Source organism: Dermochelys coriacea, chromosome 5, assembly GCF_009764565.3.
Source record: "Dermochelys coriacea isolate rDerCor1 chromosome 5, rDerCor1.pri.v4, whole genome shotgun sequence".
Classification (NCBI taxonomy): domain Eukaryota; kingdom Metazoa; phylum Chordata; order Testudines; family Dermochelyidae; genus Dermochelys; species Dermochelys coriacea.
In genome coordinates, this window is record NC_050072.1 from 101093852 (window position 1) to 101111620 (window position 17769).

At 41.8% G+C, this 17769-nt stretch overlaps 1 protein-coding gene across 14 annotated transcripts in view; it reads right to left on the bottom strand.

Moving 5' to 3' along the window:
* Positions 1-17769, bottom strand: part of TJP2 (tight junction protein 2) — a 94173-nt gene that overhangs the window by 39095 nt on the left and 37309 nt on the right. Inside the window, exon 1 of one of the 14 annotated variants that reach the window (XM_043515428.1) lies at positions 16669-16964. The exons of 9 other annotated variants lie outside the window; for them this stretch is intronic. In XM_043515428.1, the coding sequence (XP_043371363.1) occupies positions 16669-16731 (63 nt within the window). In that variant the 5' untranslated portion in view covers positions 16732-16964. Of the gene's footprint in view, positions 1-7500; positions 7879-16185; positions 16624-16668; positions 16965-17769 lie in introns of those variants that run through there. 4 more of the 14 variants (XM_038402934.2, XM_038402943.2, XM_043515429.1 and 1 more) reach the window with 4 other exon arrangements.

Consider the following 17769-nt stretch of genomic DNA (forward strand, 5'->3'; position numbering starts at 1 on the left):
AGTGCCTCCAAGGAAATCTGTAGTTTTCACACAAGTTAGCAGGTCAGGTTAAATCCTAGGCTCCCCCACAGTCTAACTCAACTTGTTAACATGGATGAAGACTAAAAATTGCATTGGCTTCACTAGGATTTTACTTTGTGTTAGTTAACTCGAGTAAGCGAACAAAGAGCTAAGGACATATGTTTTTGCTTAGTGAAGAGACACCCTATTTCATAGGCAGAACCAGGAACAGAACGCAGGCCTCTATTTCCAATCCAATGCTCTAGCCACTGGACCATGCTGCCGCCCAGCTTTCTTCCCTCCCTTCTAGCAGCAAACGTAGTCACATTTTGCAAAGAAAGGTTGTATCTACAATAGGAAAGTTGGGAAGAAACATGGACTCATGATGGAAACTGTAGTTAGAGCCACAAAATTTGCTGTTGTTTCTACCCCTTGCTGCAGAATTATACCACAGAATCCAGGGACTGTGAGGCAGAATTTAGTACCAGACTGCTATGGAATACATAGGGAGGGCACTGCCTCTAGTGGACATAGGTACAGTCATCATGCTACTGAGAGCGGGGTTAGATGATATTGAAGTAAAAACATCCAAGTCTTGTTTCCACTACCGCTACTGTTGCAAACATTGGTGGAGAATTAAGAAGCCCAATTTTCCTAGTGTAAACAAGGATCAAAGGGAAAAGCCTTTCCTATTCCATTATAAATCAGGTTTAGGCCTTTAGAGCACTAAGGAAATTTTGCAAAAGTTTACTAGAGTTGCTAAAACTATTTTATGATTTAAAAAAACATCATCTAATCCTGCTCAGAGCAGGGCTCATTAATATGATCTTTAACAGACAGGCACAACCGGCTACCTATCTATACTTGCACATCCAGAGTCGTTAACACGGGTAAAGCAGAAGTGGTGTTAGCAATGGTGGGAAATTTTCAAAGTTTTCCGAGTGTCAAAAAGGCTTTAGAGATACACTGCTCATACAAAGTAAAATACTTTTAAACACACTGAAAAGTTACCATAGATTTTGGATTTGTTTTTAAAATAAGTAGTCTTGAGATTTAAAAAAAAAAAAATTATTCCCCAATGACATGAAATAAAGCTAATTAAAGAATCACAAATAGAAAATACTATGAAAGGTGGCAATTTATATAATTTTCCATATTACTGTGTATACTGCATAATCCTTTACTTCTGGGGGGATTCTGCATGATTGCGCGCCCGCAGAAAATGACCTCCTGCCTGCAGAATTCCCGTGTTTCCCTGCAGAAAACGGCACAGAAGCAAAAAGAAGTCGCGTGGGGAGGGAGTGCTGATGGGACTATGGGCATAGAGGCATGGGAGGACACATGGGGTTACTTGCCACTCTCCCCTCCCCCAAATTTCTGCAAGCGCAGAGCTGCCCAGCTGAAGCAGGCAGTGTCTAGGCTCCTCTTATTCTGCAGCTGAACACCGCCTCCTGGATCCTAGTGCCAGTTGTGCTCCCCTTTTGTGTGCTGGGAGCCTTCCTGTTTTCTATTCTGTGCAACACTGAGTGCCCATGATGGGGCTGGGGGAAATGAGGGAAGGGAAGGGAAGGGAAGGGACGGGGGGAGAAGCATTGGGAAGGGGAATGTGGGAGTGAAGGGAGGGGGATGAGATGGAGAAAAAGGGGATAGGTGAATCGCGGGGGGAAGCAGGAACCCAGCATGCGGCGTCCCCTCGGCAGCAGCTGGGGCTCCCTAGTTAAGCAGGCCCATCAAACCCTTATCCTGACAAGCCCTACCCACCTACACCTGGTGCACAGAGTGTCTCTGGAATGTCAGGGCAGTTCACAGTCTGTTCCTAGTAAGTCCCAGGCCTTCTTCTCAGGCCCTGGCTGTGCTGCAGGGATGCTGTGGGTTGGACACTTGCTCTGGTGGTGGCCACACGCTCTCAGGCTCTAAGTGGTAGGATCTTCCCAATGTCGCCCCCGCCCTGTTGGGGTTATGATTCAAGCCTGGCCTGCAGAGCCCCTTGGCTGAGGCGTCTCCCTGTGCTGGGCCTGCTGCCCAGGGTCCCCCTCGCTGTCCCCAGCTGCTCACCGCACCCAGCTCCAGACTGCTGCAGCCCCAGATCCACCACTCTGGCTCTGCACTGCTGCTCTGCCTCCAGCTCCTTGGGCTGCTTCTTTGGCCCCTCTGCCTCTGGTTGCTGCAGCTCTGCTCTCAAGGCTGCTTCTGTGACTCTGCTCCCAGCACTGACCTGCTTCCTGGGCTGCTTTTCTGGCCCCTCTGGCTCTGGTTGCTGCAGCTCTGCTCCCAGGGCAAGTCTATTCTCTCTGGGCTGCTTTTCTGATCCCTCTGGATCTGGCACAGCTCTGCTCCCCAGCTTAGCTTGGGCCCCTACTTTCTCCTTAGCTCGGCCCCACTCTGTCTGACCCAGGCAAATCCAGCTCACCCGGAGGACAGGATCTCCCTGGCCTCCTGACTCCCTGATTAGCCTGCTCACGCCCTGTCATTCAGGCTGACCTGGAGCACTGGCCTCTCCCCATTGTTCCTGGGGACTATCAGTCTCAGGGTCCTGGTTTCCCATAGACCCTTCCCTTTTTAGTACTGGAGCTAGCCAACCAAAACACCGCCACTGAATGTTAGTAAGGCGGCAACAGACTCCTTACATATAGAGTTAAATGCTGAAACCCTAAAAATCAAATAAACAACCCCAAATCCCTCCAATGGTCCATTAGATATCTAGAAATCACTTCTGTATACTGTGAGCCTGATGCTCAGCAGGTATAAATCAGCATAGCTTCATGTCCCAGTCCAAAGCATGTACATTATAGACTCCATATTTCACTAGATGGTGCAATGATACAGCTATACAAGTTAGGACACTCTGACTCTCTCATATGAAGAGTTATGTTGGAAACTAGAAGTGTGTGTATGTGTGGGGGTGGGGTTAACACTTTGAATAATGACAGCAGATTTGGAGCAGAATAACGCACACTTTGTTTGGATTTTTCTGCATATTATTTTTTGGCTAGAATACCTCAATATGGTGCTAGTGCAATGATAACTTTTCTTACTTATCTCTGCAACAGAGTGGACTCGAAATGTAGCTGAGTGAATAGCGTATTATAAAATTATTCAAGCTATATGCCAGAAAAAGAGGCCAATCTATGAACTTTTCGTCTTATTTCTCTACCTAATAGTCCTCCAGATTGATAAAGGAGCACTTAGTATTTTACTATCCATTCTAGAGTGACTACATTTAATCTGAATAGATAAATAAATAGAAAGTCATCTTTTTTGGACTAATCTGCAGATTTTGCCACATTTTTGGGCCAAAAATACAGTGGCTATAATTTAAGGGTGAGGTTTTCACTAGCTTCTAAGGATTTAGGAACACTAATCCCACTGGAAGACAAATTCCACCCTACATTTTTGAAGTGGCTTTTCATCCAGCAAGCTCTCAAGTCCCACATTTATCTCTTGTCTGTCATACTGTGTATGGCTGGAGCCCAGGCTCTAAGCCATACATATGTAAGTCATACAGAGTACATCTACACTGCAAAAAAGACCCATGGCAGGGAGTCTCAGACTCCCCTCCCTGAGTCAGCTGACCCAGGCCAGCTGCTTGTTTTTTTATCCCTGTGCAGACATACCCTCAGAGTCCGGGTCAACTGACTTGGCCTTGAGCTATGGGGCTAGAAATAGCAATGTAGATGTTTGGGCTTGGGCTGGAGCCTGGGCTACAAGATAGGGGAGCCAACTTTCTAATCACTCAAAACCAAACACCCTTGCCCCATCCGTTCTCAAAGGCTCTGCCCCCATTCACTCCATCCCCCCTTCCCTCCGTCGCTCGCTCTCCCCAACCCTTACTTGCTTTCACCAGCCTGGGACAGGGGTTAGGGATGCGGGGGGAGGGCTCGGGCTCTGGCTGGAGGTGTGGGCTCCAACATGAGGGGTTCAGGGTGTGGGATGGGGCTCCAGGCTGGGGCCAGGGTACGGGAAGGGGTGAGGGCTCTGGGATGGGGCCAGGAATGAGTGGTTTGAAGTGTACGAGGGGGCTCTGGTCTGAGGGTTTGGAGTGCAGGAGGGGGCTCAGGGCTGGGGCAGGGAGTTCAGGGTGCGGGCTTCAGGGTTTACCACAGACAGCTCCCAGTTGGTATCCCAGTGTGGTTAAGGCAGGCTCCCTGCCTGCCTGGCTCTGCACGGCTCCCAGAAGCATGTCCGGCTCTTAGGCGCAGGGGTAGCTACAGGGGCTCTGTGTGCTGCCCCTGCCTGCAGACGCCGCCTCTGCAGCTCCCATTGGCTGCAGTTCTGGGCCAATGGGAGCTGCAGAGCTGGCGCTTGGAGTGGGGGCAGTGCACAGAGCTCCTGTGGCCACCCCATGCCTAGGAGCCGGACATGCCTGGGAGCCGTGCGGAGCCAGGGCAGGCAGGGAGCCTGCCTTAGCCCCACTGCACCGCCAACCAGACTTTTAACAGCCCATTCAGCTGTGTTGACCAGATCCACCAGGGTTCTTTTTTGACTGGGTGTTCCGGTCGAAAACTGGATGCCTGGCAACCCTACTCCAAGACCCAACCTCCCCACTGGGTTTCAGAGCCCAGGCTCTAGCCCAAGCCCAAATATCTACACTGTATTTTTAGCCCCATAGTATGAGACTGAGTCAGTTGACCTGGGCTCTGAGGGTATGTCTGCACAGGGATAAAGAAACCTGCAGCTGGCCTGGGTCAGTTGACTCAGGGAGGGGGGCCTCAGGCTGCAGCCTGAGCTCTGGATTACATTTAAATTAAATACTTGAATTCAATACTTTAAACAAAGAAAAACACAAAAAACACACCCCACCACAAAACCATGACCTGAAAGAGTTCCTACTTCTAACTGTAAGCTTGTAAAGCAACTTTTGAAAGAGACCCTATTTCTACCAACACTCACACACAGGGAATAACTTTACCTATGAGAGTAGTCCCATTGAATTTAAGTGCTTACAGGGTTGGGGCCTTGGTCTTCATTCTTACCATGAAAATGTGGGTTTGTACCTGGGGTTGCAGGCAGAAAAAAGTACCAATGAAAACAGAATTCTGGGCATTTAAAATCTGAGCAATACCTGGGCAATAGTTCTTCAAGTTAAGAAATCCATGTACACTCTTGCACCCAATTTGGAGGAGAAGGGGGAAAAAAGACTGAGTCCAATTTTTTTTTCGAAAAGAATTGGAAAATGGAGATTACTTCTGAAACAGCGGAATTCTACTGTGTGTATATGTGCATCACATAGCAGCACAACAAATACCCCATGTCAATATAAATAAAAGACTATTTTAAACTGGAAAAATGGAGCAGGTTGTATCCAAATATAGCTGTGATGGACACAGATCAACCTACCGGAAACTTTTAAAAGTCATGACAAAAATGTGGCTTAGTTTGTTGCAGTGGCAGGTCAACCCCTAATATCTCAAGCATTGTATTTCTTCAAAACTCTAACCAAGAACCATTATAGAATTATACTGGAATTGTTTCTCTATTTCCCCCAACAGGAAATAACCAATTGTTTAAAACTAGACATGGAACAACTTCAACTAAAAAAAGCAGCAGAGTTTCAGCCAATAAAAAGTTATATCCTGTTTTAAAAAATAGAGCCAAAATATTTTACATTAGTTATCTTTTATAGAGGCTCATTTCTTCCTCTTGAAATAAGCCTCTGGGAACTAAAACATTCCCTTTTCAAAATTTTATTCCTTTGTGTATCGTGGCTTATCATCACAGGAACTGATTGTCTTAAGTGTCCTGAGAGGTACTGGATCACTCCTGTGAAGGAAGTAGTATTTTTACAATCCTGGGCATGTTTATTTATGTCCCCATCATGTTGTTGCAGTTGTACAGAAAATAAAGAGCCTGCTTCTTGCGTTTGGGCATGCCAGGTAATACAATATTCAAACAGCTAAAGATCTGACAAAATTAATAGCTTGGTTGCCGCGCCCGCCCCCCTGCCTTTTTTTTTTTTTAAAAACACACTTCTGAATATAATGATGAGTTCACAAAGCTTCAAGATACCTGGAAAGATTTCCTGGAAATTAAATACACTCTGATGTGTGTTGGAAAATAAATTAAGCCCCTTAAGTAAAAAAGGGGAAAGATCTAGGATTTTTTCTTTATTAATTTCTGTTTCCTTTTTCTTGATATTCGTCCTTACCTTTATCTCATCTTGCACCACTTATAGAGAATAGTATAGTATAAATCTGATTTTAAATGTACTGCAACAAGGTTGCATAATTGAAAGGACACCATAAACTTGAAGTCTAGTTAATTAAAACAAATGGTAAAAGCAGTTTCAGTTACTTCCTGTGTCTCCCTGTCAATTCTTGTGGTTTCACAAGTATATTTTCTAATTTTTAACATTGTTTTACTCTCCCTGTTGCTGCATAAGAGACCCCCACACAAAAAATGGGAAGACAACTTAAGGCCCCAGTCCTGCAAACTTTCACACAAGCTTAACTTCAAGCAGGAATGTAGTTCCATTTAAGTCAGGATGTAAAGCTAAGTATGTGTTTGCAGGACCAGGGCCTAACTGATCAAGGAAAACAGCAAAACCGACTGCACAGAGTACTGACAAGTGCACAAAAGTAAAAAACTAAGATAGAAATAAGGACTTTTCCACCCCACAACTATTTCATTCATAGACATCTTAGATGTTTACCTGCCCTTGTAACAAGTAACCATGTTCAAACAAGAGCATGTTCAAACAGATGCTATCCTTGCATATAAATAAAAACAAACATGCCTCAGTTAATATAAATAGCTCATGGGTGTCCATGACCTGCAACAGTAGTTTAGATTCTTCTTGCTCAATTGGTATGATGTCGACTCCAGAACTAGATTTTCTTGCACAATGAGAGTACCATTATATTATGCCTTAAATAATAAACAAAATAATGCACGTTCCCTCTCCCCAAACAAATCAATATCCAATACTTTAAGCACTAAAACTATAGCGAGCACTAGCACAGATCAGCTATTGGCCAGAAGTTGCATCTATGCAGTTCCTATGATCCTGCATTGCCTAAATTATTATCCAAGAAGTAAAACCACTAGATCTAAAAGAACAAGTTGGGTATTGGTGTAGTACTATAAGTAACTTGATTTTTTTAAGCACAATTCATAGCTAGGATAAAACCAGGCCGGTCGGCATTTATACCTAATCATCCAGTCATAATGTAAGACAATTCAAAATAATTGTCAGTTTTTGAACTTGGTCCCAGCCAAATTAGATTTTCTTTTCCCATAAACATTTCTCTTATCCTTTGTTCTTGCTCTATTAACAGAAGAATGATAGGCCATACCCTTCCAGGCATTACTATTGTTATAAAAATGTTCCCCTGTGGCAATAAGAAACAGATTATAAGCAGTCAGTTTAGCTCTCTTTTCTTGACTGATAAAAGCATACCGAACAATCTCAAATTCTATACGGTTTGGACAGTCTTTATTTTACAGTGTTCAAAGACCAACATCTGCTGCCACCCCTCTTTCCCCCCAATACTACATACTCACCCCAGAACTTAGGGTCACAACACAGTGCTCTCCAAAAGATACATAGCACATGTGAGGTAGTACTTCAATCACATAGCATAGGTAAAGACAAAATTTTAGTCTCAACTTTGTCAACCTTGAAGGTTCTCTCTTTTGCTCAAATAATTCAGAGCTTTGGAAAAAAATAGTGTCAGTTAAAATGCCAAAATTATCAAATAAATTTGTTAATGTCTTTATATGTACTTCGACATGGCCAATTAAAATAATTATGAACCTATGGAAGTACACTAAGTCACCTCGCAGAGAGGTGAATTAGAGCAATAGCCACAAAAAAAACTTCTGCTATTTTTGAGAATTCAGACACTGACCTCTTTGTCTATCGTATCAACCACTGTAAACTGTTTGTGTTGCAATTGTTAGATCTTGGCAAGAGCAGGCAGGGTCTAGGCAAAGGAAGAAGATAAAATTGTGAATGTGTCAGTGTGTGAGTTTGATACATTAGCAAACTCTTTACCAAACTGCTAGTTTCCATTGGCCAGCACATTCTGCAACTATAATCAGCTCTGTCGCCCTTTAACTGCTCCCTGAATTTTCAGCTCTTCCTTGGCCTCATCTCATATGGATTTTGTGATTTGTGGCCCATCAAATCAGTAGTTCAGACTCCATCTCACCCCCCAAAAATCTCTCACTTAGCTCTACTTTTCCTCCAAAGGTGTCTCAGGGGCTTGCTCGGCACATATAGAATTACAAGGTCACATTCAGCACTGACTTGTCACTTCATTGGCTTCACTGGGATTGCACATGGGGAGTCAGCAATGAATCTGACTCAATCATTTATCAACTAAAACATCTACCTGGCTTCTGCTGAACCGGTCCATGTTTACAAAGAAAGAATTCCCAAAGTGGTGAAAGTTGAGCCTGGTTTTACACATACCCACCAACTAACTAGGTTTAGATTACATCAACTAAAAGCTAGATTGGGACCAAGCCCACCCCATACTTGATCACATTATCCCTCATCAAGGCTAATGGTGTGGGGGCTTGGGAATGCAGGATCTTCATGCTGGCTACTCACACTCCTCCCAAGCAGGTGGGCAGAGAAAGGATGAAAGGCATGGAGCTTTGATTTTGCCCAACCTCCTATTCAACATGCCAGCTACCATGAAGCAGGGGGATTAAGTGAACCACACACTATAAAGGGCTGCAGTAGTTAACTTTCTCCCCCATGAGCAAAGGGGAGCAGAAAAGGAACCATGACTAAATTTCCTCCCCAGGGTCCCTCCTGGAGCAGTGAACCTGCATTTCTATCCTTACCTAGCCTAAAGGCTCAATGTAGAAATAAATCTTCTGAGACAGCATCATAGGAGCATCCTGTTTACCAATTTAAAATTATGTTGATCTTAAACTTATCCACATTTAATATTAGGATTCTAAAAAAATAAATCACTTCAAGGGTTGCATCCATTTGAGTGAGCTTACGGCAATATTCCATGAGAGGCTGTGAGGGCAACTCACCCACATGCTCACTCTGCTAACAGCCTCCTTAGTGCTTTTGGATCAGAGAGAGAGAGAGAAAAAAAGAGTAAGGTAACAGAATGGAAAATCTAAGAATTGTCCACCCCTCTTCTCAAGGGATTGGAGAGAAGGGCAAGTGAGGGTAAAGTTCCCTATCAATAGGCAGGATAAAATTCTTGCCTATTTTCAGGCTGTAACATTACATTAATTTTCTGTTTGATCATCTTGTCTGGGCTGTCATTTCGATCACTGTTAGCTAAGCCTTACTTACAACAGGTAGAACCTATTCCCACCAATAGTATGGGACTACTGGCACGAATACCTACTGCTCACCATGACTTAGGGTTCCAAAAATCAGTGAAAAAAGCATAATAAAATGACATGACTGGGGAAAAGTGGAAATCACAGTGCCTTTCATTTGACAAACCAAAAAAGTACAGCATTTATACACAATTTTGAAGAAAGAAATCCTCTGGCCTCAACCCCACCCCTGGAACTATGAAGCAGAATATCATCAGTGAGGAGTATCTCTGATACAACAGTCCTTGACAAGGCAAGCTGATTATAAAAATAAAAATATATCCTGTTTGAGCTAATGTGCACACAGAAATCTGATCACTCAGTAAGTGATCCAAGAGAAGTGCAGCCAAACAAATTAAACACTGGGCCAAGAACATACATAATTCCATGCTTGGAAAGTTAGAAGTGTTTGAAAACAGAAGATTAGAATGAAAATGTCTTCTCAACTAAGATTGTAGCATCACTATCACAACATTAGGATAAATTGAACAATAAACATAGTTCACATGTTCATGTTAAACTAAACTAGTTATAGAAATGTAAGGTTTCAGTGACATCTGAATGCAAAACCATACTTGTTACATACACTATTGATTTGCTGAGCTATCGTCATGGTAATAATGTAAATAATTGTTTAAAAATAAACTGATATTGCAGACCATCTAAAAGCGTCCCTATTTTTACCTCTAGAGTAACTCAACTAGATTACTGCATGTGAAATTGAGGTTATCCATAAAACGATTTAATTGTGGAACCAAAATATTTCACATCTCCTGAGATAGGTCCATCTCATATAAATATTCTGAATTACGCAGAAGAACCCTGGCCATTAGATGACAACAAATAATTTCACAATAGTCAACAGATTTTGCAGTGTCAGCTTTGGAACAGAGAACAAGGCGTAATTTGAGCCAACTGCAGAGCCTGGAAGCAAGCAGCACAGCTCAAAAAAAAAAAAAAAAGCCAACAATTTACTTCTCACAGATCTCTTTGCGAAGCCTGGTATGGCAGCATAACTGGATGACCTGTGTTCCCCCTGACAAGCACATGAGAGACTCACAACATTTCTCAAGCTTCGTAAGTGACATTTTACCAGATGAGAGCCTTTGAAATGCCTTGTCAACACAGACTGGAGAAGAGAGAGTAAAGAGAAGACTAACATCATATACTGCATATGTACATTATTTAAACTACAGTATAACGGAATAATATATAAGCATCTCACTTCTTGCAGCTATATCAAGAAACCATTAGATCAAGACTATCTTTTTAAAAAGCTACAGGATCTAAAAAGGGGTCAGCCATCCCAACAAGAGTTGTGAAAAACTAAAGCAATATTAGTGGCAAAAGATTACAGAATCTATAAAAAGATATTCCTTGCCATTAATTTCTTTTGTTGCTGCTGTTGACTGTATATCAACAGGACATCTGCAAGGCACATATATTGTGGAGGGCTGCTGAGGGAGCAAATATTGATAGTGGTTATGTTTTTGGAAGATGAAGAAATTGACTCAGTTTTGTGCTGCCTGGTTATTTGGTATTACCTCTCTCTTATTTATTTTATTTTTAAGGTCTTTAACCTTTTAAAGTATTCAGAAAGACACATCTTGCTATTTTATAAATCTAAATAAGTAGATATTCATACATACCAAATCATTCAGTGGAAGGTAAGGGCATGAACGCTGGTAGGAAAAAACACAAAACTCTAAAAAAAGAAAAGGAGTACTTGTGGCACCTTAGAGACTAACAAATTTATTTGAGCATAAGCTTTCGTGAGCTACAGCTCACTTCATCGGATGCATTCAGTGGAAAATACAGGGGAGATTTATATACATAGAGAACATGAAACAATGGGTATTACCATACACACTGTAACCAGAATGATCACTTAAAGTGAGCTATTACCAGCAGGAGAGCGGGTCACATAAAGACCACCCTATCCCGGAAACCTACTGACCGCTATGCCTACCTACATGCCTCCAGCTTTCATCCAGATCATACCACATGATCCATTGTCTACAGCTAAGCTCTACAATACAACCACATTTGCTCCAACCCTTCAGACAGAGACAAACACCTACAAGGTCTCTATTAAGCATTCTTACAATTACAATACCCACCTGCTGAAGTGAAGAGACAGATTGACAGAGCCAGAAGAGTACCCAGAAGTCACCTACTACAGGACAGGCCCAAAAAAGAAAATAACAGAACGCCACTAGCCATCACCTTCAGCCCCCAACTAAAACCTCTCCAATGCATCATCAAGGATCTACAACCTATTCTGAAAGATGACCCATCACTCTCACAGATCTTGGGAGGCAGGCCAGTCCTTGCTTACAGACAGCCCCCCCAACCTGAAGCAAATACTCACCAGCAACCACATACCACACAACAGAACCACTAACCCAGGAACCTATCCTTTGCAACAAAGCCCATTGCCAACTCTGTCCACATATCTATTCAGGGGACACCATCATAGGGCCTAATCACATCAGCCACACTATCAGAGGTTCGTTCACCTGCACATTTACCAATGTGATATATGCCATCATGTGCCAGCAATGCCCCTTTGCCATGTACATTGGTCAAACTGGACAGTCTCTACGTAAAAGAATAAATGGACACAAATCAGACGTCAAGAATTATAACATTCAAAAACCAGTCGGAGAACACTTCAATCTCTCTGGTCACTCGATTATAGACCTGAGAGTGGCTATTCTTCAACAAAAAAACTTCAAAAACAGACTCCAACGAGAGACTGCTGAATTGGAATTAATTTGCAAACTGATACAATTAACTTAGGCTTGAATAGAGACTGGGAGTGGATGGGTCATTACACAAAATAAAACTATTTCCCCATGTTTATTCCCCACCCCCACCGTTCTTCAGAGGTTCTTGTCAACTGCTGGAAATGGCCCACCTTGATTATCACTACAAAAGGTTCCCCCCCCACCTCCTGCTGGTAATAGCTCACCTTAAGTGATCACTCTGGTTACAGTGTGTATGGTAATACCCATTGTTTCATGTTCTCTATGTATATAAATCTCCCCCCTGTATTTTCCACTGAATGCATCCGATAAAGTGAGCTGCAGCTCACGAAAGCTTATGCTCAAATAAATTTGTTAGTCTCTAGGGTGCCACAAGTACTCCTTTTCTTTTTGCGAATACAGACTTGCACGGCGGCTACTCTGAAACAGAACTCTGAGTTTATGTCTGGTGGGTGAAAGAAGTATTTAGAAAATACTGTTTTAAAATGAATGTATTTGTATTGTAAGTCCACCTAGTGATTCTGTTAGTGATTTAGGATTTTGAACAGCTTTTTTGAGAAGATAGTTAATCTGAAAGCAAATTTTAAAAAATTCTACAATATCATTTCCATAAAACCCCCATGAAGTTGGCTTACCACTGATGTACAAAGACCTGAAAATGTTTGAAAAGTGCTCTGGTGCCTCCATTGTTTTGTTTCCTCTTTTCTCGTGACTCATTGTTAGAAATACCTGGGAACTGTGGCCACCTTTTCTCTTTTTTAAAAAAATAAAGATCTTCAAAGGACGAGATATATGCATGAAACTAAGAGAAGAAAATTTCAGATACATTTTTTTTTAGATTATTTTAAGGAACACAAAATGGAAAGATGCCTTTTTTTCAAGAGAAAAGTCATTCTGTCCGTTAATAACCAGCATATGAGGAACAGAATTAACAATGAGTTTTTAAAATATTGTGAGTTAATATGCTCATGAAAGGTGTCAGATTGATTGCACTGGAGACTTAAGTTTTATTCTCTGTCCACAGAATGGGACAATAGAAACACAAGCCTCTGAACATATTTTAAAAGAATCACCTCAATAGGCAAGAGGGTAGCTCAATCCTTCCATTCTTTCTGCTGGTTAAAACGATTGTTTGGTGACATGGGAACCTGCGGTTGGACTGAGACCAAACACCATTATTTAGTGTCTGCCTTAAATCATTATGGTGCTGTGCTGGATTGGAATGATTGAGAAACTTTGTATCCCTGAGCCATCTAGTCCCTTCCTGCTATGTATAAAATAAAGAGAGGGTGCAGTGTATTCAAAGAGTGACTGGCTTTCTAATCATAACTATTTCAACAGCCTCTTCATTCAATAGATACATGACAATATGAAATTTTCCTCTGATGTTGACTCCACATCAGATACTGAAGGCAAAGAAAGTTTATGGCACAGTGCAAATTAAGACAAAGGGTGAAATCCTGGTGCCACTGAAGTCAGTGGAAGTTTTGCCATGGACTTCAACAGCTCCAGAATTCTACTCCCACCAATGAAAGCAGTACTCAAATTTGTATCCATTTTATTAAACTCTTTTAATCCTTCTCTCCCATCAAACCCTAATTTGACAGTAAATCTCACAATTATACTTAAAATCACTAATCTAGCTTCGTACATGCTGAGCTCTGAAAATATGAGGACAACAGAAGTAGATTTGGTCCTTCCTCCCTGAACTCTGGTCAGTTACAGCTAATCAGTGTTGAAGAATTTCACCAGAAGTTAAATAAGTGTCAGCAATGTACATGTAGTCTTGAAGCAAATACAGGCACAGTTTCCTCCTTGTACTGACATCTTCTTGTGTTGAGTGTGAGATGGGCATAAGGGAGCAAGTTTCACATCCTTGATTCTCATGATGCATTTGCTCCAGCCACAGCCCATCCATGTAAATTAGAACAGTTTTGGGGCTGCTCTACCCTAATTGGTGATGATCTCTAAGGGGCTATGCCAGTTTTGAAATGGTGTAGCACAGATATGCTCTGACCCTCCGCCCCTCAACTTGTGTCCTACATCAGGGGGAAGTTGGTGTAGTAGTTGGATATTTGGGGTTTATGCCAGCTGAGAACTCTTCTGCAATCTGCACTAGAGAAATTCTTGGTTGGCCAGTTAGGGTCACATTTTGCCATCTAAATAGTTTGAAGTGGCTGAAAAAGAAAGAAACGTTCCATGATTCCCTAAATTAATGCAGAACTCCACAGGCCCCCTTAACACCTTGAACATGTGGTATTATTAGGTAAAATAATTCACGCAGCAAAATGGTTTCCTCACATGAAAAAAAAAAACAAACCCTGAATTCTCACAGGCTGAATTGAGCTGTGCTTTCATAACTGCTCTACAGCAGTTAAAGTTTTCTATCACAAAATTTTTTTCTGAGATTTAAGAGTGGGCTATTGAGCTGAAACTCACCATAGAATGTCTTATTCCAGGAAAAGTTTCATTTTTGACATTGAAAAATATGCACAATGGTTTTATTTATTTTAAGTGTGAAAGCAATTGTTGTACACAATGCCAATCTCTAGATTTCAGATCCCAGTGCTACCAGAACAGACACTGTGGCTGTGCAAGGTCAAGCTTCAACACTCGCTTTGATCAGTGTAGCTCTAATCGAGCCTAGAAGGACCACTCCTAGGGATAAGATAATCAGTCAGTTTTCACAAGTGTTTGTGTGTCTATGCTCAGTCTAGCAGCACAGGTACCAAACACTGTAGTTATTTGTGTTAGACTCCACATCATGTTGTGTACAGACAGGTGCTGTACAGACATATAATGAAAGATCATCTCTTCTCCCGAAACTACAAACTTCATTTAGAAAGATGAAACAGGTGGGTGCAGCAGACAACAAAGAGAGTAGGTTGGGGAGAATAAGGTAACAGCAACAGGAGCACAGCATTACACAGATTACTTATGTATATAATTTGAATGTTTCAAGGGTGGTTTTTATTTTATTTTAAACAGGAAAGAAAAATAAATGATAGTTCATGTGACAGCTGATGTGTGTCCTCACTACTATACTGACATATTGTATACTTATTAAAAACAAAACAAAACAAAATAAATCCTACCACAAAACATACAGGAAATGGTCTTAGACTACCAACTGATTTCACAAATCACTAAACAAGCCAACATACGGAAGTTACTTTTATTTACTGTGACCCTTGGTCATATTTTAACTGGAGAACTAGAGATAAGAAACTGTATTTCACACTAATAATCACCTGAGCCCCCAAGTCCCACAGTCCATTTATACTGAAAACAAAAAAGAAAGTTAATTGTATGACACTTAAGTTAGTTATTTTAGTTTGGGAGAGTACAAAAAAAGCAGATACTTTTACATGAAATGTAAAAGTTATTTTCTTTCTTTTTAACAAAAATTAAAGTTAATGGCTTACATGTACAGTAGTTCTCTACTCCCAGTAAAGACCTACTTTTGTCCAGAGCACAAATATGTTTAAAAATATAGAACGCATGAAGTCAAGCAATTGAAGTTGAGTCTCAGACCAAAAAAACAAACCAAAACATATTTTAGAGCATTCCAGGAAGGATGTTAATTACAACAAAGCCCATTAGGGTTTGATTTAAACTGAAAATCCAGGAATGTCATAATCCTTCAACATTAACCCATTCTGCTGCTAAAGAGTTAGAACAAATCAGCCTAACTCAGGCTCATAATAACTGGAAACTTTTTTTCTCATATCCACAATTCCTCTGTTTGTATAGTTAAAGCACCATGCAAACCTATAGTGCCATGAAATTAACAAAGCAAAATGCATCCCCAAGGGAGTTTCACCACCAATGGGGGAGGAAAACAGGGCCAGGGCAGCATTTATGTCAACAAAGGCAGGATATTGTTGTTACAAAAATTACCATTGTCAACAGTCAAGTAACTTCATAGTCAGCTTTTTATTCATTGAAAGAATTATTGCTATAGATGTAACTGTGCCTGCCAACTGAGAAAGTTCCAGCTACAGCAGAGCTGAGCAGATCAGCATCTCTGCTATGGTCCCTGCACTCCTTACAGTTTCACAGAACCCTCTTAAAAAAGAGAGAGAGAGAGAGAGAAATTATCCCAAAAGAGATGCAAACTTACTCCGAGCCATGCTGAGAGCTCCCGCCCAGGGCCCAGCAAGTGATCTCCTCTGGCCAGCATCTCGGAGGTATCACAGCTGGGAGGGGAGAGGCAGACACACCCCACCCCAACCACCCTTTTGGGGTGGCTTGTCTCTTAGCTGCACTTTACTACTCCAAATAAACTCAGGCTCTTCAGGCTATAATTTCCCCGAGATTCCACCCCCAGAACCCCCCACACCTGCCGCTGGTGCTGTTAATCCCAGAGCCACGATGCAACTGTAACTAAAAGCCCTTCCATTGCCAAGTGCGACCACCCTGGGGCACCACGCTATAGTGTACGTAACTACCATTTTCTGTGCACCGGGTGTCGCTTCATCACATATGTCTCCCTGTTTTACAGCAGCTTTACCCTATGGGGAAGTGGACAAAAGAAGCCTCCCTGAGCTGAATGGAAATCAGGCTGGAAGGGAAGTAGGGATGGGTGAGGAGATTTGTTACAGACCTGTTCCCTCCCCCCTGCAGGTCCAATTGGTTTGCTCCTGGTGGAACCCTGTGCAGCTCCCATTGTAACATTTCTTCTTCCCCCTTAGAAGTTCAGAGAGAGCCGCCGGTGGGGAATTAATTGTTCGCTTTACGCCTCACACGATGGGAGGTGGGAATCGAATTAGCCATTCAATGCACCAGCTCCAGAAATGCTGCCCCCTTTCAGATCAGGTGACCCAATTTCTAAGGAAGTTTGCAAAGTAATTAGACTGCTGCGCACAGAGACATACTGTCCATCAAGCCCTGGCCCCTGTTATACTGAAGCAGGAAGAATAGCTGAGTCAGAGACAGAGAAGCTACTCATGAAATCCCAGGCCAATAATAGGACTTTGTACTAATAGAGCCATCCCAAAAGATGACCTGAGAGCATTTCACAAACATTAACCAATTAAGCCGTACGGACGCTGGGAGGTAAGGAAGTATTGCCTAGTTTACAGATGGGGAAACAGGTACAGAGAGGTAAAAGGACTTGCCAAAGGTCAAATAGGAAGTTTGTGGCCCTATTAGCAGAATATTTACACTCTTCATATTAAGCCTAATCTAAATTTGACTGGTTATTTATAGCTTATGGGTTTTGGGCTTTTTTTAAATGACTCAGTCACTCAAAAGTTTTGGCACATTTCTAGTCTATAAAAACTTTTCCCCTTCTCTGCCTCCTTGAAAATTCATCGTTTCCAGGACTTCCTTCTCATTGCCCAAAGCTCACTTTGAGTAGTCATCAATAGCATCCACTGACTGTAATTAAATGTATTCCTCTCCCCTTCCACATCAGGGTGTTCCTGATCTGGGGATTTCTGTTTTCCTGATTTGGATCATTATACCTCCCTATGTTTTCAAAGCTCCTTCTGAATGACTATAATAAATCTGGTAAAACTTCATTTTTGAGCAACCCATTCATATTCACAGTAGCTAGCATCTGTGATCGCTTTTTTTCCTCTTAATAAAAAGAATTAATCTTTTACTAGAAAAGGATATTATGTATTCAAGATCTATATTGGAAGACAGACTTTTAGATGGGCAATAGCATTACTGGAACAGTGTCTAATCTTTTATTATATAT